This window comes from Myxine glutinosa, chromosome 5, assembly GCF_964187855.1.
Source record: "Myxine glutinosa chromosome 5, kmMyxGlut1.1, whole genome shotgun sequence".
Lineage (NCBI taxonomy): Eukaryota > Metazoa > Chordata > Myxini > Myxiniformes > Myxinidae > Myxine > Myxine glutinosa.
The window spans coordinates 116,352,910-116,379,596 of NC_136265.1; the positions used below are offsets into that span (position 1 = coordinate 116,352,910).

Here is a 26,687-nt window from a genome sequence, read left to right on the forward strand (position 1 = left end):
TGTAGGTTGGGCCCGATTTCAACCCTTTAATGAGTACAGATTTTGATGCAGTAAATACACCTTCGTTATGCATCAGATATGAAGCTTGTGGCCAAGTTTCATCAGAATTTCCTGCCTGGAATTCCTGAAGGACTTCTGGTGGAAGGCAGTTCATTTCTGCCAGGTAAATGGTTCCCCATCTAGCATAATGAGTGTGGTCATACCTAAAGAGGAAAGGTAGCATCCTCCTGAAGGCATACATGTGGAGGTCCCAGACACCATCACGCTGTGCTCTGATGAAAAGCAAAAGAATGCTTACCATGTCCATATATTGCCACCAGAACTGAGAATTTGGATTGTCTTCCTGTAGTTTGTGACTAAAGGTATCCATGTGATTACGGAAGTCCTCTGTAGAGAATGTATCCAGCAGCTCTGCAAAATCATAGTCGTTGGATTGCAAAGTGCTCTGCAGTTGTTCCTTCAACTCTTTATCATGCTCGTCTAAGTAACTGTAGAGTTGGGGAAGAAGTAACTGCCACAAGGCCTGTAATGTGATCTTGTGGACTCTAACGGCACGTGTTACAACATGGCAGCGAAACCAAACTAGTTACAACTTAGGTAACAGTAAATTTGGAATCCTCAGCATCACAAACATGGGTATTGCCACTATTTTGAGCCTTCTATGTTGCTTAAAATGCAAGTTATGGCAAAAAATATGCTGAAAATGGCGGGCATTTTGTTTTTTACAATTTGAAGGTTAAGACTCCAAAATTGAACCGGTTAAACAGCATTTTTGAATTCAGCACCCTCGAATTATCCTAAAAAACTTGTTTAATCACTTTTAACACAAAATTCCTACACTATTCGAAAATTCTCAAATTTTTACTTGTCTAAAAGGAAAAGTAGAGTTTGTTGCTTTCCGGTACGTGATATCAGGTCAAGAACTTTTGGAGACAAGTATAAAGTTGTATCTGTACCAAGCTGGACATTTCAGCATCAACACCACAATTAAATCCTAAGCATACACCACATCAGTGGTTTTCATTTAGAGTGCGCAACACATGCATTCTTCTTCCTCTTTGCCGTGGTTCTTTATGCCCTCCACCCCTCCTCTCCTCCCATCCCCGTCATGCCACCCAGTACCGATACAAAAATATAAATTATAATCCAACAAGTCGCTTCCCTGAATTGACATCTCACATCATAATTAACATCTTAATGTTGTTATGGATCTGGAATACAGGGTAAATGGGCCATAGCCTAGAATAGTTATTTAATTGTGCATGTCAGTACAAGTCGATCGCTGAATTAACGCCAGGGGGGTTGACTCAGCCTGTCATCCTTCCGAGGTCGGCTAATTGAGTACCAGTTCACTGGTAATTCCCTGTTTGTCGTTAAAGGCGGCAAAAAGGGTTGGCGTCAGGAAGGGCATCCGGCCATAAAACATTGCTTCAAAAAGGGGACAAACAAACAACAACAACCACGGTTCCCGAAAAAGGCCAACCCCCGCTTTGCGGGGAAAAATGGCCTCTAAAGGTGGTTTATTTAGTACAAGTGTGCTGTAATTCCTGTAATTAAAGAGATAGTGTCGAGCAAAGTGTGGAGAAACCTCTCGTTTTTTTCCGCCATAATATCTGTTTCGAAGCACCCTGCTTACCACCGCCCCACCTCCCTGCACTTTTCTACTTTCCACGACGTTTCTGTCCATATATGGTGCTCTACTTTCAGTAAGCAGCCATTTGGTGCACCACAAAATGTGGGCAGCACAGCGCGGTCACTGGGGTGAGCGGAAGGATGCCAGGCATGCCAACCATTACCAGATGACGTCCAATCAGCACATTGCACGAGTGTGTTCAACCCACGCGGCGGGACTTTGAAAGGAGAAACAGAGGTCAGTTCATTGGGTCTGTTCATTCTGGTGCATGTTCTGGCCTCCCTGCAGTGTTCATAGCTTTGGGGTCTTGTGCTCGAGAGTTTGTGCTGGAATACGTTAATGCTGGTTCTGATTCCATTCGGATACCATCCCTCGTGCTACAACCCATAGCTCTCCGGGGGTCTCTTGCAGCTTCGGTGTTCCCACACAGCTCTCCAGTGCTCCCGCAATGCTCTCCTGTGGTGTAACCACCATAGCTCTCCGGGGGTCTCTTGCAGCTTCTGTGTTCCCACACAGCTCTCCAGTGCTCCCGCAATGCTCTCCTATGGTGTAACCACCATAGCTCTCCGGGGGTCTCTTGCAGCTTCTGTGTTCCCACACAGCTCTCCAGTGCTCCCGCAATGCTCTCCTGTGGTGTAACCACCATAGCTCTCCGGTGCTCCCGCAATGCTCATCAAACACAAACACAAACCTCAAGAACTCAGCGATATTCCCTCATCGGTGTTTCAACTCAAATAACTTTCATATTGAGTCCAACGAAAACAGGTCGCTTAAGGAGCTCGAATCACCAAGTTATGATAACCCGAACAAAACAACGCTGACCTTCTCCGCAAACGTGAAGATCTTTCGCTGATCAACACCACCAAACTGTGCATCCACCTTAAGGTATTCCTCATCCAGTGCCTGCGTAACAGCCAGGTGAAGACACATACACATCTCGTTTTTTCATTTCTGTTCCTCACAATTCTATCACACTCTATCACACTCTATCACACTCTATCACACTCTATCACACTCTATCACACACACACACACACACACACACACACACACACACACACACACACACACACACACACACACACACACACACACACACACACACACACACACACGAAATGTCACCTGCAGTCCAGGGTAGAGCAAACCACTGAGTAGAGCATGGTCCACCTGCTTCACAACCTCAGCACCAGCTTTCTTGGCATCGTGCTCAGTGACGAGTGAAGCCAAACGGTAAACGTCCAGGGTATATTCTCTACAGGAGGACAAAACATGTGTTGCATCAACATATGCACTTTGACCAAAAAACCCACACCACAACTTAATACCAAAGATTCTGCAAATTAAAAACATTTTAAAAGGTTTGGATTCACACCGGCTTAGCTGAAAGTCAGTACCACTGACGAAGCGCAGCTGGTCGATGGGCACGCCAATAGAGGTAAGGATGCCCCGTATAACCACCTTATAGTAGTGTGTACGCTGTTGCAGAAGATCCCATGGTGCCTTCATATTGTCAAGGTAAGCATGCAGGTCTGCGAGGAGAATAGTTACCTGGAAAGGTAAAAAAAAAGGGGTTTAATTAGTACGATAGTGGAATCTAGTACGAGGGGAGCATCAGGCTCTTAGTGTGTGGGAATCGAGCCTATGTTACCATACATTACCTGAAGTGCATATCCCTTTGAGTGATTTGGGCTTTTTTCTTTTTTTTGGATACAAGATCGAGGCTCATGTAAGAGCTAACATTAATCACAAAAGAAAACGGACACACAAACCATACAATAAAGGGAGCGGGAGACAAGATGGGGAGAGAGAGGGAAGCACACAAGTACAACAGCAGAGAACAGGGACAATGGGAGATCTGTGGGAGGGATGGTGCAGAGAAAGGGGGAAGGGTGGCAGTGGAAAAAAAGAAAAAAAAGAAATGGACACTGCTCGAACTTCCAGGAAAGAAGTCGGTATTTCAAAAAAGTGGATCCTGCAAAAAAAGTGAATTAACGGGGATAGAAAATATCAAGGTTTTGGATGGGGGAAGATAAGAGATGGTGGTGAACAGTTGTTTTAAAGACCTGGAGGGAAGAGAGGGATTGAAGAGAGTGAGGGAGTTTGTTTCAGAGGCGGGAGTAAAGAGGAATGAAGGAGTGAAGGTGAGCAGAGAGTCTTGATTTTGGCAATTTCACCATAAGAGGGTTGCAGGCAAATCTTGTGCGACCTGGAGGAATATTTGGGGTACAGAGCCCAGAGAGAGCTGGGGGGGGGGGGAAGGCCAGAGAGGAGTCGGTAGAAGACAGAAAGACCACCAACCTGTCTGCGGTGAGTGAGTGACAGGCCCTCAGAATCAGCTTCATCGTGGGAGATTCCAATCATGCCATTATGGCTTTTCTCACCAAAAGTAGCAAATGGAACAGTCGTACATCCGAGGTTTTGGGTTGCCCAAGAGGGCATATTAATGAATACCTTTTATTGGTTGGAAGGTGTGCAGCCAATGATTGTATGAACAAGTCACTGGTTGTCTGCCAGTCCAAAATAAACTGATGGCACTCGCTCTCCATCGGCTTCAACTTGTGTTGTTGTTGCGCTTGGGTGACGGATGTGTGCATTTAAGTTTGGTGCCCATGATGCATTCCTTCTGGGTTAAACATCCAAACATGAAGTTCTCTCCACCATCACCGTAATTGAGGCCTAAAAACTACAAAAACGGCTACTCAGGCTTGGGCGACTCAGGGGGGCGCTTTGGTGAGAACAAACACAACAACAAGCGATTGGTGAGAGCAAACACGACGAGGCTGAAAAATGCCATTAAGGCCGGTGCCGGTGGGGGTGTTTAAAAAATGGTAAAAATAGTGTGGTGTTCCGAGTATGGTTACACCTTTCATATCATGGGTTACGCAAGGAACCAACAGCCTGTCTGCCACACAGACCATCGTTCCCGCCAGTGCAAACCAAAACCAGGGGGTGCGGTGCGATCGGCGGAGATAATAATCAATGACATAACAGCGTGACGAGCGCTGTCCCGATCTCCTGTGGACTGAAGTCCAAGACCAAAGCGTCACCTCCGTCCCAGAGGCCTCAGTCCAGCCACTCTGTCGACAGACAGAGATTTCATTATTTGGTCCATATTGGCTAAACATCCAGCAGAGCCACCAATACAGATTTCGGACTTATTTGCCCCTTTTGAAGGTGCCTTTTTATAATAAAAAAAAGTTAAAAAAAAAATCAAACATTTAAACAGCTTTTGGACGTGTATCTTAACCCCACGGCCAAGGCACACTGTCCATCAAGACTGTCCCATTGGCATGCACATGCACATCAGCCCAAAGGCTGAAGCACATGGTCAATCAAAACACATACATCCTGACCCCAAAGGGCCAGAATGCATGGTCATACAATTGGACCCCTCCTCCATAGGAGTGAGTCCCCACGACTTCAACACCATGCCGTCCCGACGATGACTTATTTACCTGTATTGGGGGCCACAGGGAAGCCCTGCCTTTTTTACTATGAAAAAAGGTAAAAAGTCAAACATTTGAACAGCCTTGGACGTGCACCTTGACCCCATGGTCAAGGCACAACGTCAACAAGGCTGTCCCAATAACAATACACATGCGCCTCAACCCCGAGGGGGAAACGCATGGTCATTCAAACGCATGCATCATGCCCCCCGAAGGGCCACAATGCATGGTCATACAGTTGGGACCACTCCTCTTAATAGGAGTGAGACCCCTTAATCCACCGGCAGGGAATTACTCCTGCCAGGTCCGATTTGCATGCAGTTTTATTTACCTGTATTGGGGGCCACAGGGAAGCCCTGCCTTTTTTACTATGAAAAAAGGTAAAAAGTCAAACATTTGAACAGCCTTGGACGTGCACCTTGACCCCATGGTCAAGGCACAACGTCAACAAGGCTGTCCCCATAACAATACACATGCGCCTCAACCCCGAGGGGGAAGCGCATGGTCATTCAAACGCATGCATCATGCCCCCCGAAGGGCCACAATGCATGGTCATACAGTTGGGACCACTCCTCTTAATAGGAGTGAGACCCCTTAATCCACCGGCAGGGCATTACTCCTGCCAGGTCCGATTTGCATGCAGTACTTATTTACCGCCAGAGGGCGGCACACTGCAAAAAAGATCTAACCAATGAGGACCAAACTCGTCTATTAAGTTGATCAAGGCACCTCCTAGCTTTAATGGTGAGCACCAGCCACGGATTATGTCTCACACGGTAAAAAACGCATAACCCGCAAGGAACCAACAGCCTGTCTGCCACCCAGACCATCATTCCCGCCATTACAAACCAAAACCAGCGCTCGTCACACTGTTATGTCGTTGATTACATATATATATATGTACACAAACAACAACACAACATGCATTTTAAGGCCATTTTCCCTGTGAGAGCGGGGGTTAGCCTTGCGGTCCCCATGACAATCTTCTCCATTTTGCCCTATTTTCTGCATCTCTGCATTTCCACAAGTTTATAAAAGCAGAACGTACAGGGAACTGGCATCTTCATCTTCAGTCTGTGCAAGACATGTTGCCGTATTTTGCTGCTGCTGGACACAATTTATATGTGAAATCAGCTTACATGTACTTGCAAAATATGCAAAATCTAGAAGCAGATCACCCTGAAGTGTACACCTGCTTTGAATCTGGACACCATGTACTCAGGAGAAGTGATCGTTTTTGGGCTGGCTTATCTACAGATCTTGTAATAGAGCAGGTTTTAATGAGAAGCATTAAAACAACAGGTGGATTGACTAGAGGACACGGAATGTCAGAATCTCAGAGAGCACAGTGGTTACTCTCCAGACCAGCTTGTGCAGACATCAACATTGCCATGCAGCAGTTTACAGACACTGAATTCTACACAAGTGAACAGCACAAAGAAGACACGCCAGGAAGAAAATCTAGAGATTACAATGACACCAAGACAATTTTGTCTTTCCTTGAGGATAGAAATCCATTTGCAGAGGATCCAACCCTTCGGAACATAGCAACTGGTGTGACAGCAGATGCAAGTGTAAATGTTGACAGAGCAAAATAAGTTGGCCTTCGTGTCCTCAAATCAATGGTTTCTCAGAATGTACAGAGCTACACCTTTAAGAAGGCAAACCAAGCTGTAACCCTTGGAGCCAAGACAGCAGTGAAGATAGATGGAGAATCAGTACAGGTTGACCCTCAGCTCCTGTTTCAACGTTTAATTACAGCAGCTAACGGCCTCTTTGATGACATCTCGGAAGTCTTCACTTATGAACTCTGTAGCTTTCCTTCTTCATTGTTTGACTCATCTGGTCTCCTCAGAGAGGCACAGAAGCCAGCACTTGCAGATGCAATATGGACTTTAGCCGGATATGACATGCCAGCACCAAACGTAGAAGATCTGCATCATGTTTTTGACGGTGGTTCTCTGCTGCAACGCATACCATGGCCCCAAGGATCTAGTTTTGCATCCCTCTGCAAATTGTATGTAGAGTATGTCTTGAAGTACTCAAATCCCACAGTTGTTTTCGATGGGTATTGCAATGGCCCATCCACAAAAGGCCATGCTCACATGCGACGCACTGGTGGAACATACGGACCTGAAGTCAGATTCACAGAGGATATGCATCTCAAATCCAAGAAGCAGCAGTTTTTGACCAACTCTGCAAACAAACAACGTTTCATCAATCTGCTCAGCAAGAAGATGGAAGAAAAGGGAATCAAGACGTTACATGCTACTGGGGATGCTGACCTGCTGATTGTCCGGACTACAGTGTCATCAGCATCTGCAAACGTGACAGTATTAGTTGGAGAAGACACCGATCTTCTTGTGCTTCTATGCTACCATGCAGACATCTGCTCAATAGATATCTACTTCAAGTCGGAGGCCAAACAAACAGCTGTTAAGAAAAAGCGTGTGTGGAACATCAGATGCATCAAGCAAAGACTTGGCCCTGAAATATGTTGTTTGCTCCCATTTGTTCATAGCATAACAGGATGTGATACAACATCTCGTTTGTATGGAATTGGAAAGGGAGCTGCATTGAGAAAACTTAAAAGTGACCCTCATTTCAAGCACCAAGCTGAAGTATTTTCCAGAAAGGCATCAAAGGAGGAAGTCGTTGTGGCTGGGGAGAAAGCACTTACCTGTCTGTATAATGGTAATCCTGGGGAAGGCTTGGATCTATTGAGGTGCAGGAACTTTTGCAGCAAAGTCATGACCAATACCTTATTTGTCCATGTTCATGTCTTACCGCCAACGTCAGCAGCAGCCAGACACCACAGTCAGCGTGTTTACTTGCAAGTTCAGCAGTGGATAGGGCAAGATGGGGATTTGATTCCAGAGGACTGGGGATGGATTACAGCCGGTGACAGACTTCAGCCTATCCGTACCCACTTGCCTCCAGCACCAGAGAAACTACTGAAGATCATAAGATGTAACTGTAAAACAGATTGTGACAGTCGACGCTGCAACTGCAAGAAACATGGTTTGCAGTGTTCAGTTGGATGTGGAGACTGTCGTGGCATCAGTTGTTCAAATGCACCTTCTGTTGACCTTCAAGCCGACCTTCACGGGGAAACATAGACATTCCTAAGGCAAAGGAAAGTGAAAAAGGTAGTCCACATTATGAAGACGTTTATTTGAAATGAGATTAGGCTGTTTAATAGATGAAATGATAATCTGATAACACAGTGATGTGTAATCAAATTCGATAACAATCGGACTGTTTCATATCAAGGCGGTTAAAAACCACATACAGGGTGGGTCAAGGAAAACCTAATTTTGAAAATGTTACCCAAGCTGAATGTTTCTAGACTTTTTATATGTCATGTAGGAAACAGTTCTTATATTGAAACAACTAAAATACATTCTTTTGCAATTTGTTTGAGGTTAGCATATTTTCGGTCATAGATTGACTGGACTAGATGGCCTGCGCTACAACCCTGACTTCTTGGTTGGGGAGGGCGTAGGCCTCCGGCCACTTGGTGAAATAGTCCATTACAACAAGGATGTACTTATTACCTTGGCGGGTGCAGGGCAGCGGTCCTAGAATATCCATTGCCACCCGCTCAAGGGGGGCCCCCACCTGGTGTAATTGAAGGGGGGCCCTCATCCTCCGTGCTGGTCCCTTTTTGGCAGAACAGGCGTCGCATCTCCGACACCAGTCCTGTATGTCGCGCCCCATATTAACCCAATAGAACCTCCGGCGGACCCGAGATGTAGTCTTTGTCCTGCCCAAATGGCCGCCGGAGCGGGTACCATGCACCTGTTGTAATATGACGTTCTTAAATTTGTCAGGGACTATCACCAGCCAGGAAGTTCTCTCAGAGGGAACCTCCACCCACTTGCGATATAAGATGTTATCCTTCAATTCCAGGGTCTGCCACTGAGCCCAATACGCCTTGGTTTGCGCCCCGGGTGGGGTGACCTCTTCCCCCTTTGGTCTTTGCCCCAATTTGACCCATTTGAACACCGGTCCCAGGACGGGATCCTCCTGCTGGGCCGTGCTCCATGCCAAAGTTCCGAATTCTTCATCTGCGGTTAGTGTAAAAATTGGCCCTTTCACCCGGGTTGCCCGGACGACGAGAATCGGGGCAGAATCGCCCAATTGCTCCCTCTCCTCGTGTCTCGCACAAAATTTGCAGTTTTCCCCCAGACAAGGACGCCGAAAGAGTGCGTCAGCATTACCATGGGCCTTCCCGGCCCTATGGGTCACATTAAAATCGTACTGCTGCAACTTTTCCAACCACCTTCCAATTTGGCCCTCCGGTTCCTTGAACTGAAGGAGCCATTGGAAGGAGGAATGGTCAGTTCGAACCAAAAATTTCCACCCGGATATGGTTCATGGCAGCCAGAATAGCCAATAATTCCTTGCGGGTTACGTAATAATTTCGTTCGGGCCTACTTAAGGCCCGACTATAATAACCAATCACTCTCTCCACGCCCTCCTGTGTCTGAGACAAAACTGCGACCAATCCTTCCTGGCTTGCATCCGTGTCCAGGGTAAATGTCCCGTTACTAGTGGGGTAAGCTAGAAGGGGTGCGGATGTCAAACACCCATTCAATTTTAGGAAGGCCTCTTGGCACTCCCTTGTCCAATTAAATCGCTTCCCCTTCTCCGTAAGCCGGTGGAGGGGGCGGGCCAACTCTGCAAATTTCGCCACAAAGCGCCGGGGGTAGTAGGAGCAGAGTCCCAAAAATCCCCGCACCTCCTTGATGGTACGTGGTGCGGGCCACTCCTCTACCGCTGTAATTTTGCCTGGGTCTGTTTTTACCCCCTCACGGCCAATAACGTGACCTAGATAGGCCACCTCTCTTGCAAACAAGGTGCACTTACTCGGGCTCAGCTTCAACCCTGCCTGTCTGGGGCACCCGAACACCTGGTCCAAATTAGCTAAAGCCTGGGGGAATGTTTTGGCATGTACTAGGACGTCATCCAGGTATACCAGGCATGATTGCCATGGCATGCCGCCTTGTACATGTTCCATTAATCGCTCAAAGGTGGCGGGGGCGTTACACAAACCAAACGGCATCACAGTGAACTGATACAGCCCCTTACCTGTGGAAAATGCCGTTTTCTCCTTCCCTGTCCTATCCATCTCCACCTGCCAATACCCACTCTTGAGGTCTAACGTTGAAAACCAATTTGAGCCAGCAACGGCATCGAGGGTGTCATCAATTCTTGGCAGGGGATATGAGTCCTTGAGTGTCGCGTTGTTTAGCTGGCGATAGTCCACGCAGAACCGCGTGGTCCCATCTTTCTTTTTGACCAGCACAACAGGTGACATCCAGGGACTTCCCGAGGGCTCGATGACGCCTGCATCGAGCATCTTTTCAACCTGCTTGTCAGCTTCCGCCCTCTTGTTCCAAGGGAGCCGTCGGGCGGGCTGACGAATAGGCCGGGCCTCACCGGTGTGGATCTGATGTTTCACCAGGCCCGTACGTCCAATATCCTTGGGGGACAAGGAGAAGAGATCCAAATGGGATCCAATCAGTAAGTGTAAGGCCTCCCTCTGGGTACCTCCCAACTCTACGCTACTACGATTTACCATCTCGCAAATGGGATCGGGCCAATTCCTACTATCTATTGGAGGCTCCCCCTGGGGCCGGCTCGGCTGGACGTTCTCGCCCCTCACTGACGCGACTTTTCTAACTGGGGTGCAGCCAGCTACCTTCGTGCCCCTCACTATAGTGCGTGGTTCTGTACTAATATTAATTACTCGAATGGCCACTACCGGCCCATCCGTTTTTACAAGGGTGAGGCCCACGATTAAACCAGGTATGGATCGCGCTGCCACCGGTCCGACCAGGCCGCAGGACTCCTGCCATGTCGGGCGAGCTGACCATCGGGCCGGCACTATGGCCTCGGCCCCCGGAGGGATGGTCACGGCCTCAGGAGCCTCCAGCTCCACCCTCTCGGCCGTGCTCACCCCCTCCAATGGTAGCTCTTCCACTCCCACTTGCAGGATCCCCCGGCTCAAGTCGATTTTACAACCGCTGGCAGTCAACAAATCCAACCCTATTAAGCATGGGTCGCACACCTCCGCCACCGAAACCTCTATCTCACTCTTTACCGACCCCAACTTGAGACAAAACCACGCCCTATGATCGGAGCCGTTGCCCCGGTAGCCAGCTGCAAACTATGATTTTCCAGACGCTGGATTTTACCCCAGCCGCCTGCACTCGAATTAAGGATCACGGGGCTGATGATCGTGGCACTGGCTCCCGTGTCCACAACGGCGTCTACCCCCACGCCGGCAATTTTGCATCAAATTGTGAGGCTACCTGTACCAATTTGGCCACAATGAATGACCTGTCGCGTCAATGAGGGCTTTTCTCCACCCCCTACTGCCGAACACCGCCCTGCATGCCCGGCACATTCTAGTTTCCCGGGCCCTGGCGGGGGGGTGTCTGAGGTCGGCTAGGCCGATCGATACGGGGCGGAGTTGAGGGCATCGGCTGGCGGGGACCGTCCCGGCGGGGGGCTCGACACTCCCACGCACAGTGACCCAGCCGAGCACAATTATAGCACCTCACCTGGTCAGGTGCTTGCCTCCGGTATTCCAAATTCCCCCCCCCCCCCCCCCCTGAATGTCCAAATTGGTGTACTTTGCCGTGGACTACCGGGTGCCACTGCTGGGGCCGCCTGCCATGGTCCAGGCCCCGCCAGGCACCGATCCACCAGCCTCCGGACCATGCTCCCCAGGTCAGGGCCCCCTTCCGAGGCGGGCCCCCTAGGGGGGCCGCCACCCATCACGGGCCCTACCTGATGCACCGCCACTGCGTGGCGCTCGCCTCCCAGGGCCAGCGGCCTCGCTGCTTCCCAACGGGCTGCAGCGTCGGCCGCCTGACTCATGGTCTGCGGGCGCCACATGGCGAGCTGTTGTCGGAGCTCCAGATCCGGAAGAGCCTGGATAAAGTGATCCAGCGCCAGGCTTTCCTGGGAACTCGCTGCCATGTCCGTGTGTGCGATTCCAACTGCGCGGCGAATGTCATGGGCAAGTTCCCCGATTGTCTCCTGGGGCTTGCGTTTGCGCTGAGCAAGCTGAGCTTTAACAAGCTCGCTTTGCTGTTCAATGCCGAAACGATTAATTAAGGCCGCGCGGAGAGCTGGCAGGTGAGAGCACCCGGTGGTAAAGCTGTCAGCACCTCCGCCGCCGCACCGCAAAGTGCTCCCACAAGGTGTACTCCACCTTCGTCCGGATTCCAACCGTTGCCTCTACACACGTATTCAAACTGCGCCAGGTACGCCCTCAGATCACTCTTGCCATCATACGGCGCGAGTGGGACCTTGTGGGCGCCCGAAGGCCGGACCCCGTGCGTCACTCCTTGCGGGATCAGCGCGGGACCAAACCGTTCGGGCCCCCACAGTACACTATTCCCGGGGGGCTCCCGTGCATCCCCCGTCCCTCCAAACACTACCCCTCTTGGTGTCGATGCCTGGGTCGCCCTTCCGCAACCCACTACCCACTCCATACCCGCACACCCTTGCTCACCAATACCCCTCTCACTCCCCATAGTCGGACATCCTTGCACACCTCCTCTTTCCATACACTCCGGACCAGTCATACACCTCACCATTGGTCCCTCACGAACACCGGGTCTAAACCAACACCCAAGCCCCCTGAATCTCTCCTCACACCATATACATTTCCGAGAATATCGCCACTCACCTCGGCACCTCGTCTTCGCTCCTCCTCTGCCACCTGCAAACTCTTTATTTGGTTAGTAAGCACATCATCACGATTTGAGCACAGACTTTGTACGTAATCCATCACTTCCTCCTTTATCTCCCTCTGAGTTTCCCTCAGTCTCTTCTTAATTTCACTTACCCCCTCTTCCACTTCCTCTAATTTTTGTTTCACCTCTTTCATTTCCCCGTGCGCTCCCTCCATTTCTTCCTCTAATGCCACCTTGGTCATTTCTATGTGCGTCCTTACTTCCCGTTCTTTTGTCTCCATTGCCTCTGTCACCTTGTCCAACCTTTTTGTCAACCCCTCATGTACCATCTGACATTCCCTCTTTGTCGCTATGAGTTCCTTTTTTATCTCCTTCTGTGTCGCCCTTAACCCCCCGATTACCGCAGTGTTCTTCTCCACTTGCTCCCCTAATTCCTTTTGTCCCACCGTCAGCTGCTCTACTCCCTTCGTCAGATCTTCTATGCCGCCCTGTAACCTAGCCGTACTATTTCTCACCTCTTTCTCCATACGCTCCTCACCCCGCTTTACCTCCTCGCGTACCCCCGCGACCTCCTCGCCCACACCTCGTCTGATCTCCTCCCCCATTTCTCCCATCTCTTTGGTAGATGCTGCGCTCATCTGTTCCAAATCATTCCTCTGGGCATACAATTTAGTTTCCAACCCGATTTTCACCGCCTCTGTCTGATCTCCCATTTGTTTAATTTCCCGGGCGGATTGCTCCCCTATTTCCCTCAATTTGCCTTCCATTGTGTTTTCTAACCCCGTTAACCCATTCTTCACCCCTTTCATCCCGTCGTCTAACCCCTCAAATTTGTTGTCTAAACCCCCAAATTTATCGTCTAAACCCTCAAATTTACTGTCTAAACCCTCAAATTTGGCTTCTAGCCCCCCGATTTGATTTCCCATATTACTTAACCCGTCTCTCAATTGCTCACTGGTACCCCTCGCTTCGTCCCTCATTGCTCTGATTTCCGCCCTTGATTTGTCCCCCTGCAGGTTCAGGGACGCCTGCATTTGTGCCATAAATTGCTCCATGAGGGCCTGCATTTGGACCACCCCCATTGGCGCAGCGGGTGCGGCTACCGCGCGCTCGTGCGAGGCGCCCTTTTGTGCACCTGAAACCTCGTGCGCGAGGGCGCCATCTTGTGCACCTGATACCACCGCAACCACATCCTCATTGCTCTCCTCCTCTCTCTCCCCCATATACATTTCCCTGGGGTCCTGGGTCGCTTCTACCCCTTCTATCTCCCCCACCGGCACCCGATCGCCTTGATTATCCATGGCACGATTTTAAAATTTAGGATATAAAATTAAATTTTGGCCACTCGTAATTTCGAGTGCGTTAAGCGCACTTCGGGTCCGAATCTCGCTCCTGACACCAATTGTTGTGGATCTCACTGTCGGCCCCTTTTTCCCCTTACCAAGGGGGGATTAATCCCCTTGTCTGCGACTGACCGACGTGAGTCCTGAAACTGCCCAGCTCCCTCCACGAGGCAGGTGAGCAACCTCGTTCGAGACCGCGGACAAGATGTTATTTTGCCGAGCGGATTAGCAGCCCGCGGCTCGAACCATTAGCAATACTAAACCCGATCCTAAACGTTGGCCAAATCGTGCCACAGGTATTCAATGGGGAAATCACAAAGACGATAGGATGTGAAGGAAAGAAGGCAGAGTAAGGAAGAACAGGAATTTATTCCTAATTACTATCTATCTATAATTCCAGTAATCTCTGTGTGTCTGTGACCGCTGTTTCTCGACAACCACGGGTCCGATATACTTTTAACTTGCCAGGTATATTGCTGGGGACCCGAGGATGTGCCTTTTCAAGGTTTCATATTAATCGGACAATTACTTACCGAGCTATGTCCAAAAAACGATTCAACCAATCAGAGAGCAGCGAGCTATCACGTGTGCCGAACGTGGCGATCAGACTCTGCCTCGGACGGCACATTTGACAGCGTATTCATTTATTTCACGTTGGAAAACTATGTTGCCGTTAAACTATGTTTTAAAACGAATTCAAACTGCGATTAAATTAAAACGATTCATCGTAACTGCGATTTGCGAACTTCCGGACAGTGAAGACTGTCCGGCAGCACGCTTTCCGGCAGCCAATCACAGAACGCTTTGTTGCGTAGGCGTGGCCGATGTGAGACGAGCGGAGCTGAGCGCGTTACGAGCTGACCGCCATTACGGTACGTAATTCGATTTCCTATGCGCATTATTTCTCCCAATTCAGTCAGAGCGAAGGGCGGAAGCGAAGAGCGTTGTTTTTTTTGTTTACGGGCGTACGGGCGGGGTAGAGCGTACGGGTAGCGTTTTTTTTTTTTTTTGGCAAGGAACGGGCACCCACGTACGGGCAATGCCCTAGTTTACACAATCAAAGGAACCAAGGAGGAGGAAAGAAACGAAAATAATGACAGAAGGAGAAGACACAGTGCAATTCTACTTATCTATACAGGCTTACTTATACCCCAGGGACAAGACACACAAAACAAACTCACGTACACAAAAGGATGGAATGGCAGGAATGGGTGGAGGGATGAGAAGGTTCAGGTCCGTGCAAACGGCAGGGCTGGAGGTGACAGCTCCGACTCCTCGCACTCTGGTTCACAGAACGGGCGACAGGGAGATCCGAAGACCGCGGCACGTCGAGGTGCGCGTGCCCGCACTGGTCGTTCTTCAGAGTGATGGTTGGTATCGCGAGCAGGGCATGACAATTCTCATTCGCTTTCCTCTCCAGAACTCACTCTCTCCTCCTCAACTGAACTCTCTCAACTGGGCTCCGGTGGACTGCGGTGGGAGGCTCCGGGCGATGGGTTATATAACCACGCCCATGGAACTTTCGCGAACCTCCTCGAACGCTCTCTCTCCGCCCTCTCAGGCCAAACCCCTCATCCTTGGTTGGTTGATCGGGGGCTGGCTCACTCCTTCTCATGATGAGGTGGAGACACGCCTTTCTTCTCCGAGCTGACCGCGTGCGTAATGGAGTTTGGGGTGAAGAAAACCGCCCAATGCACTGGCACTTCGAAGAGATGATTGGGGGAAACTTGAAAAGGGAACTATCTTATGTCATTTGGTGCAATGCAGAGTCAACTAGTGTGAAACAGGGCCTTAAATTAACATAGAATAAGAAATAACTATTTAGAAGGGTATATGATTTTCTACGTGCATGCGATGGATTAACTAAAGGGACGACCTTTGACCTTTACACACAAAACGAAGGTATTTACAAGAATCATTACATTTACACAGGGTGATATTTACAAACAGGATTCTCAAATCCGCAACAATATATATACTGTATATGTATAGTCACGTGAAAAAGTAAGTACACCCCATGTAAAGTTTTGACTTTTTCAACATATTTCAACATACAGCTATTTGATCTTCGCAAATACAAATTTCGCATGTGGAAAAAGTAAGTACACCCCTACATTTATCACTGCTTCAAATACCTAAAATTAGAATCAGGTGCACCAGCTCAAGTGCACCTGTGGTGTATGCTTATGAGGAGTGACAGGGAGAGGAGAGGAGTGAGAGGAAGAGGAGTGAGAGGAAGAGGAGTGAGAGGAAGAGGAGTTAGAGGGAGAGGAGTGAGAGGAAGAGGAGTGAGAGGGAGAGGAGTGAGAGGTCACATAGTAAATAAATTGTGTAGGTTACATCATTTCTGGATCTGATCAATTGGCAGTAACCATTTTGTAAAACTGAATGTGTAACATCTAATTTAGAAAGTTGCTGTGTTGTCATCATTTACACCAATCATAATACAAACAATAATTTTGCACAAATTTATTTGTAGTGTTTGTGATATTACATTTTTATAAGCAATTTAGGTTGAAAAAATATATAAAAGAACACCTCAGCACATACATACGGGAGGGTTAGGTGCAGACTTAAAGGTTGGGATGATTACACCTCACCACCACGTAATTCAAAACACCTCACCACCAAGTAATCCAAAACACCTCACCACCAAGTAATTTAAAACACCTCACCACCACGTAATTCAAAATACCTCACCCCCATGTAATTTAAAACACCTCACCACCACGTAATCCAAAACACCTCACCCCCACGTAATCCAAAACACCTCACCCCCATGTAATCCAAAACACCTCACCACCACGTAATCCAAAACACCTCACACCCAAGTAATCCAAAACACCTGACCCCCACGTAATCCAAAACACCTTACCACCAAGTAATCCAAAACACCTCACCCCCACGTAATCCAAAACACCTCACCACCAAGTAATTTAAAACACCTCACCCCCACGTAATCCAAACACCTTACCACCATGTAATTCAAAACACCTCACCACCACGTAATTCAAAACACTTCACCACCACATCATTTAAAACACCTCACCACCACGTAATTCAAAACACCTCACCACCATGTGATTCAAACCACCTCACTACCACATAATTTAAAACACCTCACCACCAAGTTATTCAAAACATCTCATCACCAACTAATCCAAAACACCTAAACATCACTTCATTTAAAAACACCTCACCACCACATAATTCAAAGTACCTCACCACCACGTGATTCAAAACCACAACCACGTTATTAAAAACACTTCAGAACCACGGAAACAAAAGTTTCAGTGAGTAGTTCAGTGATAACAGACACTGCCCAGATATGTAGATATATAGATAAATGACTGTACCAAAGTTGCTGTTTTTCCATGGTTTACACCAATCATAATTCAAACAATCATCATGCACAAACGTATTTGTAATATTCGTGATACAACATTTTATAAACAATTGACGTTGAAAACTTAGGTTGGGGGCAAAAAAAATTTTCACAAAAAATAATTTTAAAACAATTGGAAAAATTTTCACAAAAAATTCCCTTAGGACATACCGACATTCTGTCTGTCTGTCTGTTGGCTGTCTGTCCGGGGTGTGGCTTACTCGGTTTGCAGAGTAGCTCCACCCATAGCTCCACCCATTCTGGGAGTGGCTTCATATAATTATAAACAAATATCCACCATTTTATTAACTCACATAGCTTTGAGGCCTGTTTTGTAGGCCCGTGGTGTCTTGCTCTCTCTCCCAGTTTGATTTCAAATCAAATTCGATATACCATTTCATTTTTCACAGTCGCTAACAGTTTTAGACTCGGTTGAAAAAAAACGGGAAGAAAATCCGATGAAAGTTGCCGTTTATAGAACGAAATGAATTCTCAAACGCCTGTAACTTCAAGGCCATTGAGTCTCTCTCACGCCTTTATCTCCAATCTAATCTAACTCACCATAAGATTTCATTTTTATCGATGGTTTCAGACTCGGTGTCAGCAATAATTGAGAACATTCCACACACGCGGGAAAATGCAGAGATATATTTTTAAAAATCGCGTCATGGTGTATCATACACCGCCCAACATGACACCGACGGCAACGTGTCAATATATATTAAAAATTCGCTTTTGCTTTTCCGTTAAGATATATTACTTTTTCGTTTGATGACAGTCGTCACAAAAACGTCAACAATGATGCCGACATATATTTCTTCGTTTTTATTTCATTCAACATTATTAGCCGGAAGTAAAATATGTTTCAGGAAATTACCGAGAGATATTTCTTCGTTTTTTTTATTAGTTATGTGCGCATACACTTTAAATAGGTTTATTTGAAATCTTTAATTTTCCACAATATAATTTACTTGCCATTTATCATTTGATGATTACGAGACACTTCCTCTTGAGGATCGTGACAATTCATGCGCTGCGTGGAAACTTCCATTTCCAAAATGAATGCGACGATCGATGAAGAACGCAGACTTGAACAGGATGTAGCAAGAAAGCGAATGAGACGGGCAAACGAGTCCGGCGACGAACGTCAATGCAAACTGGCGGAGTCACCCGTGGGAATCCCACGGGCATGGACGTGTGTGACATTTCGACATATTGAGTTAGATGCTACACATTCATTTTTACAAAATGGTTACTGGCAAGTCATCAGATCCAGAAATGGTGTAATGAACACAATTTATTTACGCGCAAGCAAGAAAGCAAGACAGCCCGATTTCGGATTCCGACGGGCGAGACGGGCCGACGGGCGAGACGGGCCGACAGGCAAGACGGGCCGACGGGCAAGACGGGCGAGACGGGCCGACGGGCGAGACGGGCCGACGGGCCGATTTGGAGCAAGAAAAAGAACGAGACGGGAGAAAAACGAGAGAAACGAGACGGGGAAAGCCGATTGGAGAGGCGAGTGAGGCGGGATTGGAGAGGCGAGTGAGAAGCGATTGGAGAGGCGAGTCAGGAGCGATTGGAGGGGCGAGTGAGGAGCGATTGGAGGGGCGAGTGAGGAGCGATTGGAGAGGCGAGTGAGGAGCGATTGGTGAGGCGAGTGAGGAGCGATTGGAGAGGCGAGTGAGGAGCGATTGGAGAGGCGAGTGAGGAGCGATTGGAGAGGCGAGTGAGGAGCGATTGGAGAGGCGAGTGAGGAGCGATTGGAGGGGCGAGTGAGGAGCGATTGGAGAGGCGAGTGAGGAGCGATTGGAGAGGCGAGTGAGGAGCGATTGGAGAGGCGAGTGAGGAGCGATTGGAGAGGCGAGTGAGGAGCGATTGGAAAGGCGAGTGAGGAGCGATCGGAGAGGCGAGTGAGGAGCGATTGGAGAGGCGAGTGAGGAGCGATTGGAGAGGCGAGTGAGGAGCGATTGGAGAGGAGAGTGAGGAGCGATTGGAGAGGCGAGTGAGGAGCGATTGGAGAGGAGAGTGAGGGATTGGAGAGGAGAGGAGTGTGAGGGATTGGAGAGGTGAGGGATTGGAGAGGAGAGGAATGTGAGGGATTGGAGAGGAGTGCTAGGTGGAGAGAGGAGAGTGTCAGGTGGAGAGAGGAGAGTGTCAGGTGGAGAGAGGAGAGTGTCAGGTGGAGAGGAGTGAGGGGTCACATATTATGTGAAATAAATAAATTGTGTTCATTACACCATTTCTGGATCTGATGAATTGCCAGTAACCATTTTGAATGTGCAGCATCTAACTCAATATGTCGAAATGTCCCATGGGTGACCCCACTATATTTCTTCGTTTTTATTTCATTCAACATTATTATCCGGAAGTAAAGGTTCACATGTTCATTTCACGTGTGCAAAAACAAACTCCATTTCACGTGTGCATGGACATAAAACACAGACGGGAAATTGCTAAGAGATATTTCGTTCGAAGCAATTCTACACCGCCCAAATAAAATATTTCACCGATACACCGAGCGAATTTCAGCAAATTTCAGCGAATTTCACCGAGTTTCAGGAAATTACCCAGAGATATTTCTTCGTTTTTATTTCATTAGTTACTAGCAGAAGTACTCAGCGTTGCCGGGCGGGGGAGGGGGGAAGGGCACGTACACTTTAAACATGTATTGGGATGTGGGATATATACATGTGGGACGTGTGTGTGTGTGTGTGTGTGCGTGTGTGTGTCTGCATGCGCGTGCATATGTGTGTGTGTGTGTGTGTGTGTGTGTGTGTGTGTGTGTGTGCGCGTGCATATATGTGTATGTGTATATATATGTCTGTGTGTGTGTGTGTGTCTGTATGTGTATATGTGTGTGTGTGTGTGTGTATATGTGTGTGTGTGTGTTTGTGTGTGTGTGTGTATGTATGTGTGTGTGTGGGTGTACATGTGTGTATGTGTATATATATGTGTGTGTATATGTGTATGTGCATATGTGTGCATGTGTGTCGGTGTACATGTGTGTGTACACATGTGTATGTGTGTGTATATATGTGTGTATGTGTATATATGTGTGTGTCTGTATGTGTATATATGTGTGTCTGTATGTGTATATTTATGTGTGTGCATGTGTGTGTATCCATATGTGTATGTGTATATGTGTGTATGTGTATATGCATGTGTCGGTGTACGTGTGCGTGTGTGTGTGTGTGTGTGTTTGCGTGTGTGTGTATATATATGTGTGTGTGTATGTGTATATGTGTGTCGGTGTACGTGTGTGTGTGTGTGTGTGTGTGTGTGTGTGTGTGTGTGTGTGTGTGTGTGTGTGTGTGTGTGTGAGAATAAGAGAGAGACCGAATTGTGATACAGAAATGAAAAAACGAGGTGTGTGTGTGTGTGTGTGTGTGTGTGTGTGTGTGTGTGTGTGTGTGTGTGTGTGTGTGTGTGTGTGTGTTATTGTGAAACAGGTGCAGCATCTAACTCAATATGTCGAAATGTCACACGTCCATGCCCGTGGGATTCCCACGGGTGACCCCACTAGTATATATATATATATATATATATATATATATATATATATATACTAGGGCATGCCCGTACTATATATATATCTAAAATTATATCCCCCCCCCTCTATTTACATGAAATGGTTTGGTCCAAAGCGAACGGCTTGCGAGTACGGTGACAATCCCCCCCCTCTATTTACATGAAATGGTTTGGTCCAAAGCGAACGGCTTGCGAGTACGGTGACAATCCCCCCCCCTCTATTTACATGAAATGGTTTGGTCCAAAGCGAACGGCTTGCGAGTACGGTGACAATCCCCCCCCTCTATTTACATGAAATGCTTTGGTCCAAAGCGAACGGCTTGCGGAGTTTGTAAAGAAATCGCCATAGCTCGGTAACTACTTGTCCGATTAATATGAAACCTTGAAAAGGCACATCCTCAGGTCCCCAGCAATATACCTGGCAAGTTTCAAGTATATCGGACCCGTGGTTGTCGAGAAACAGCGGTCACAGACAAACATACAAACATACAAACATACACACAGAGATTACTGGAATTATAGATAGATACATATACTGTATATATATATATATATATATATATATATATATATATATATATATATATATATATACATATATATGTATATATATATATATATATATATATATATATATATATATATATATATATATATATATATATATAGTTACGGTTTTCAGAACCGTCACTTGTAAATAATAATCCCTTGTAAATAACTCCCTGTAAATATTCCCATTTGGTAAAGGTCAAAGGTCACACCCTAGTTAGTCCATATTGCAACACGTAGGGCACCAAAGGAACTTCTTCAGTTATTTCATTAGTATGTGTTTCAGGTAAAGCCCCTGTCACACCTTGACGATTTAGCCAGCGTATGCCGACGTATCAAAATTGAGTGTTGGTGTGAGTCATACGCTGGCATACGTCGACAAATTTTGTGCATGCACAAAAATTGTCGACGAGCTCGGCGTACTATGCCGTATGCCAGCGTGCTTCAGCATGCTCTTAATGTAGCCAAATTTTTCATACGTCGGCATACGCTGGCTAAAACGTCAAGGTGTGACAGCGGCTTAAGGCTCTGTTTCCAATAGTTTGACTCTGCGTTGCATTAATCAAATAACATAGGCCCCTTTTCAAATCCCATTCATTTTGCGGCTTGGCCCCCCTCCAAATTGTATTGCGCGCCTCTGCCAGTCGCAGCCGCCACAGCGCTCGATCGAAACGCCATTAACCATGCGGTCAGAGCGGAGAAGAAGGGGGAGGAGTTATCGGAGCGGGGCATAGCCCTGTTAAGGGCGGAGTCGGTGAGCCCTCGCGACCAACCAGGGCCGAGGCGAGCTCACCGATGGGTGTGTCCAAAAAGCACGTGGCTTGATACGCGAGCACGTAATATAAGCGCTCGCGTGGGACTACTTAGAGAGTCGGTCGGTCGGAGAGAGTTGGAGTCTCTGAGTCGGAGTCTGAGAGCCGGCCTGGGAGAGTGACACCGTTGGAGTGAGAGTGACGAGAGAATGAGATCCACGACGAGAGACGCGGGTGGAGAGTCACGAGTCACGATTCCCCCGATTCACGGACGCAATTCCTCCCCGATATATGAACCTTTCCAGGGCTCGCCCAGAGCGCTCGGGCATGCCCAGCCTCGACTTGCCAGGCCGCGTCCAGGACGCCCGGGCATGTCCAGACTCGCCTTTCCAGGACTCGCCCTTGACACCCCGGGCATGCCCGGTCTCGGTTTTCCCGGGCAAACGCCCGGGCATAAATGTGTATATATATTGCTGCCCGATAAACGGGCTTTTCAGAATACCTGAGCTGTTTTGTTTCAATAAAGCAACTCGGATGAATTCCGTCTTTGGTCGCGTCAATTCTTTCGACTCGCGTTGGAGCGCAGCTCCTTCACCGCTGGTGACCTACCGACATGGACACGGCAGTGACTCTTAAACTGCCTACCTTCTGGGAGGCTCACGCGGCTGTTTGGTTCGCCTAGGCGGACTCCCAGTTAACCCTGCGAGGCATCACCGCGGACGACACCCGCTTCCACCACGTCGTGGCAGCGCTCGGTTCCGCCACGCGGCCCGCGCTCTGAGCCTCCTCGAGCACCCGCCGGCTGCCGACAAGTATGACATGCTGAAGACGCTCCTCCTCGACGCTTTCGCCCTCTCACCGGCGACACGCGCCCGTCCGAGCGCATGGACTATATGCTCTCGTTGCTCGGTGAGCACTCTCCGGATTTTCTGTTACGCGAGCTGTTCCTTCGCCAGCTGCCTCACCCGGTACGCCTCGCCCTGGCTGGCACGTCGATCACCGATCCCCGCGCCCTCGCCAGGGAAGCCGATAAGATCTCCTCGGCGGGCCAACACATCGGCGCGGCTACCTGGAGCCTGCCGTCGTCCGAGGCGACGCCCACAACGCCCGAGCGCCCTGCACGGTTGGAGGCCGAACTGCCGGTGCAACTGGTGGCCGCCACGCCGCGCCGACCGCTTCCGACACGACAGCCGGAGCCTCCACCTGACCAGGCGTGGTGTTATTACCACGCCAGGTTCGCACACAAGGCTCGGACGTGCCGACCCCCGTGCACTTTCGGCAAGTCGGGAAACGGCCGGGCCGGCGTTCATTCCCAGCCATGAGCGCCGGCCACTCGGGCAACTTGCTTTTTATTCGGGACAAAGCGTCCGGGCGGCGTTTCCTTTGTGACACCGGCGCCCAACTGAGCGTCATAACCCGCCTCCGAGCAGGACAGGCGGGACGCCGTTTGCGGCCCCTCGTTGGTCGCTGCTAATGGCTCGGCCATACGCACTTTCGGCCTGCGCGACGTCACCCTCTGCTTCGGCAGCCAGCGCTTTCAGTGGACCTTTGTGACCGCCTGCGTCCCCATGGCTTTGCTGGGCGCCGACTTCCTCTGCGCGCACGGGCTGCTGGTCGACGTCAAACGTCGTCGCCTTGTCAACGCCGAGACCTTCAGCTCCCTGGCGTGCACGATGAGCAGCTCCGCGCCGACCGAACTGGCGTGCGCCCTCCCGACGGCGAACGAGTTCGCTCGCCTGCTCGCGGAATTCCCGGCCCTCACGCGGCCGACGTTTTCGGCCGTCGCAGTGCGGCATGGGATCGAGCACCACATACCCACTACGGGCCCGCCGGTCTACGCCAGGGCCCGCCGCCTCGACCCGGCCAAGCTCGCCGTGGCAAAGGCGGAGTTCGACGCGTTGAAGCACCTCGGCATCGTGCGGCGCTCCAATAGCGCGTGGGCCTCACCACTGCACATCGTGCCAAAGCCGGGGGGCGGCTGGCGCCCGTGTGGCGACTACCGCCGCCTCAACGACGCTACCACCCCCGACAGGTACCCGATCCCGCACATCCAGGACTTTTCCGCCCGTTTGGCGGGACGGGTCATATTTTCCAAAATTGACCTGATACGGGGATACCACCAGGTACATGTCCGGGCGGCCGACGTCCCGAAGACGGCCGTCATCACGCCGTTCGGCCTGTTCGAATTTTTGAGGATGCCGTTTGGCCTCAAGAACGCGGCCCAGGCGTTCCAGCGCTTAATGGACGGCGTGCTGCGCGACCTGCCATTTCTTTTCGTCTATCTGGACGACATCCTCGTCGCCAGCACGTCCCGCGCCGAGCACCTCCTCCACCTCCGAACACTGTTCGGTCGCCTCAGCGAGCACGGCTTAATTGTCAACCCGGCCAAATGCCACTTCGGCACGACGACCGTTGACTTTTTGGGCCACCGCATCACCAAGACCGGGGCCGTGCCGCTGCCGACCAAGGTCGAGGCCATCACCACGTTCCCGCGTCCCCGTTCCATCAAGGCCCTACAAGAGTTCCTCGGCATGGTGAATTTTTATCACCGATTCGTGCCCCGCGCTGCTCAGCTCATGCGGCCCCTTTACGAGGCCCTCCGGGGCAAGCCGGCCAAGCATGACATCGTTTGGTCCGCGGCCATGGACGCGGCCTTCGCGAGTGCAAAACGGGCCCTCGCCGACGCAACGCTGCTGGCTCACCCGGTGCTCAACGCGCCCATCGCCCTCACTACGGACGCCTCCAACTACGCGGTGGGCGCCGTCCATGAACAATGGGTGGACGGGGTTTGGCAGCCACTCGCTTTTTTCAGCCGGCAGCTCCGGCCGAACGAGTTAAAATACAGCACGTTCGACCGCGAGCTGCTCGGTCTATTCCTGGCCGTTCGCCATTTCCGACACCTCCTGGAGGGCCGCCCGTTCACGGCTTTTGTCGATCACAAGCCGTTGGTCTACGCAATGGCCAAAGTCACGGAGCCGTGGTCGGCCCGCCCAGCGCCACCACTCCGCCGTGTCGGAATTCACCACGGACATCCGGCACGTCGCCGGCAAAGACAACGCCATGGCCGACTGTCTTTCTCGGGCCAGCGCGAACGCGGTCCACCTCGGCGTGGACTTCGCGCGCATGGCGGCCGACCAGACCACCGACACCTCGGTGCAGGCCCTCCGGGCGGCGGACACGGGCCTCCGCCTGGCCGACATCCCCTTCGCGGGCACCGTCCTGCTCTGCAACGTCTCCCAGGGCCAGCCTCACCCCATCGTGCCCGTTTCCTGGCAGCGCCGCATCTTCGCCTCCATCCACGGCCTTTCTCACCCGGGCCGGAAAGCTTCTCAGAAGCTGGTGTCGGCGCGTTTCGTCTGGCACGGCCTTTGACGGAAAGTCCGCGACTGGGCCAACGCCTGCACGGCCTGCCAGGGGGCCAAGGTCCACCGCTACACCCAGGCCCCGCTAGCACCTTTCACCGTGCCTGCACGGCGTTTCGACCACGTCCATGTGGACCTGGTGGGTCCCCTGCCCCCATCGCGGGGGTTCACCCACCTGCTCACCATGGTGGACAGGACCACCAGGTGGCCGGAGGCCGTGCCCCTCACCTCCACCACCACCGCCGACATGGCGCAGGCGTTCATCGCCACCTGGGTCGCGCGCTTCGGCGCACCGGCGGACATCTCGTCCGACCGCGGCCCACAGTTCACGTCCGAACTTTGGGGCGCGGTCGCCCGCTCGTTGGGGGTCACGCTGCACCGCACCACGGCCTACCACCCCCAAGCCAACGGGTTGTGCGAGCGGTTTCACCGCTCCATGAAGGCCGCACTCATGGCCGGCCTTCAGGACGATGGTTGGACCGACCGGCTGCCGTGGGTCCTTTTGGGCCTCCGCACGGCCCCCAAGGAGGACCTCCCGGCGTCCGCCGCCGAGCTCGTCTACGGCCAGCCGCTCCGCGTCCCGGGCGAGTTCGTGCCCGACGCTACCAGTCCCTGGTCTGCCGCACACCAGCGCTCGGACCTCCAGGAGGCCGCCCGCCGATTTGCCCCCGTGCCAACGTCCCGCCACGGTGGCCCCCAGTCCTACGTCCCCCCGGCGCTTCGCATAGCGGAGTACGTCTTTGTGCGTCATGACGCGCACCGGGGGCCACTCCGGCCGCCATACGACCGGGCCCTTCCGGGTCTTGCGACGGGGCGACAAGTCCTTCGTCGTCGACGTCGGCGGCTGGTCGGACCGGATCTCTGTGGACCGCCTCAAACCGGCGCACGTGGACGTCGACCGACTACCATGGTTGGCCCTTCCTCCGTGGCGAGGCCGCCCCCCGTCTACAGTTCCCCCCGCTCGACCA

The 26,687-nt window shown here is 50.6% G+C and overlaps 1 protein-coding gene across 3 annotated transcripts in view; it reads right to left on the reverse strand.

The window, feature by feature from the left end:
- Positions 1 to 26,687, reverse strand: part of YARS1 (tyrosyl-tRNA synthetase 1) — an 80,385-nt gene that overhangs the window by 45,142 nt on the left and 8,556 nt on the right. For all 3 annotated transcript variants that reach the window (XM_068116464.2, XM_068116466.2, XM_068116465.2), the window contains 3 exons: positions 3,009 to 3,184; positions 2,759 to 2,888; positions 2,456 to 2,536 (listed from right to left, as the gene is read on the reverse strand). In XM_068116464.2, the coding sequence (XP_067972565.2) occupies positions 2,456 to 2,536; positions 2,759 to 2,888; positions 3,009 to 3,184 (387 nt within the window). The remainder of the gene's footprint in view (positions 1 to 2,455; positions 2,537 to 2,758; positions 2,889 to 3,008; positions 3,185 to 26,687) is intronic.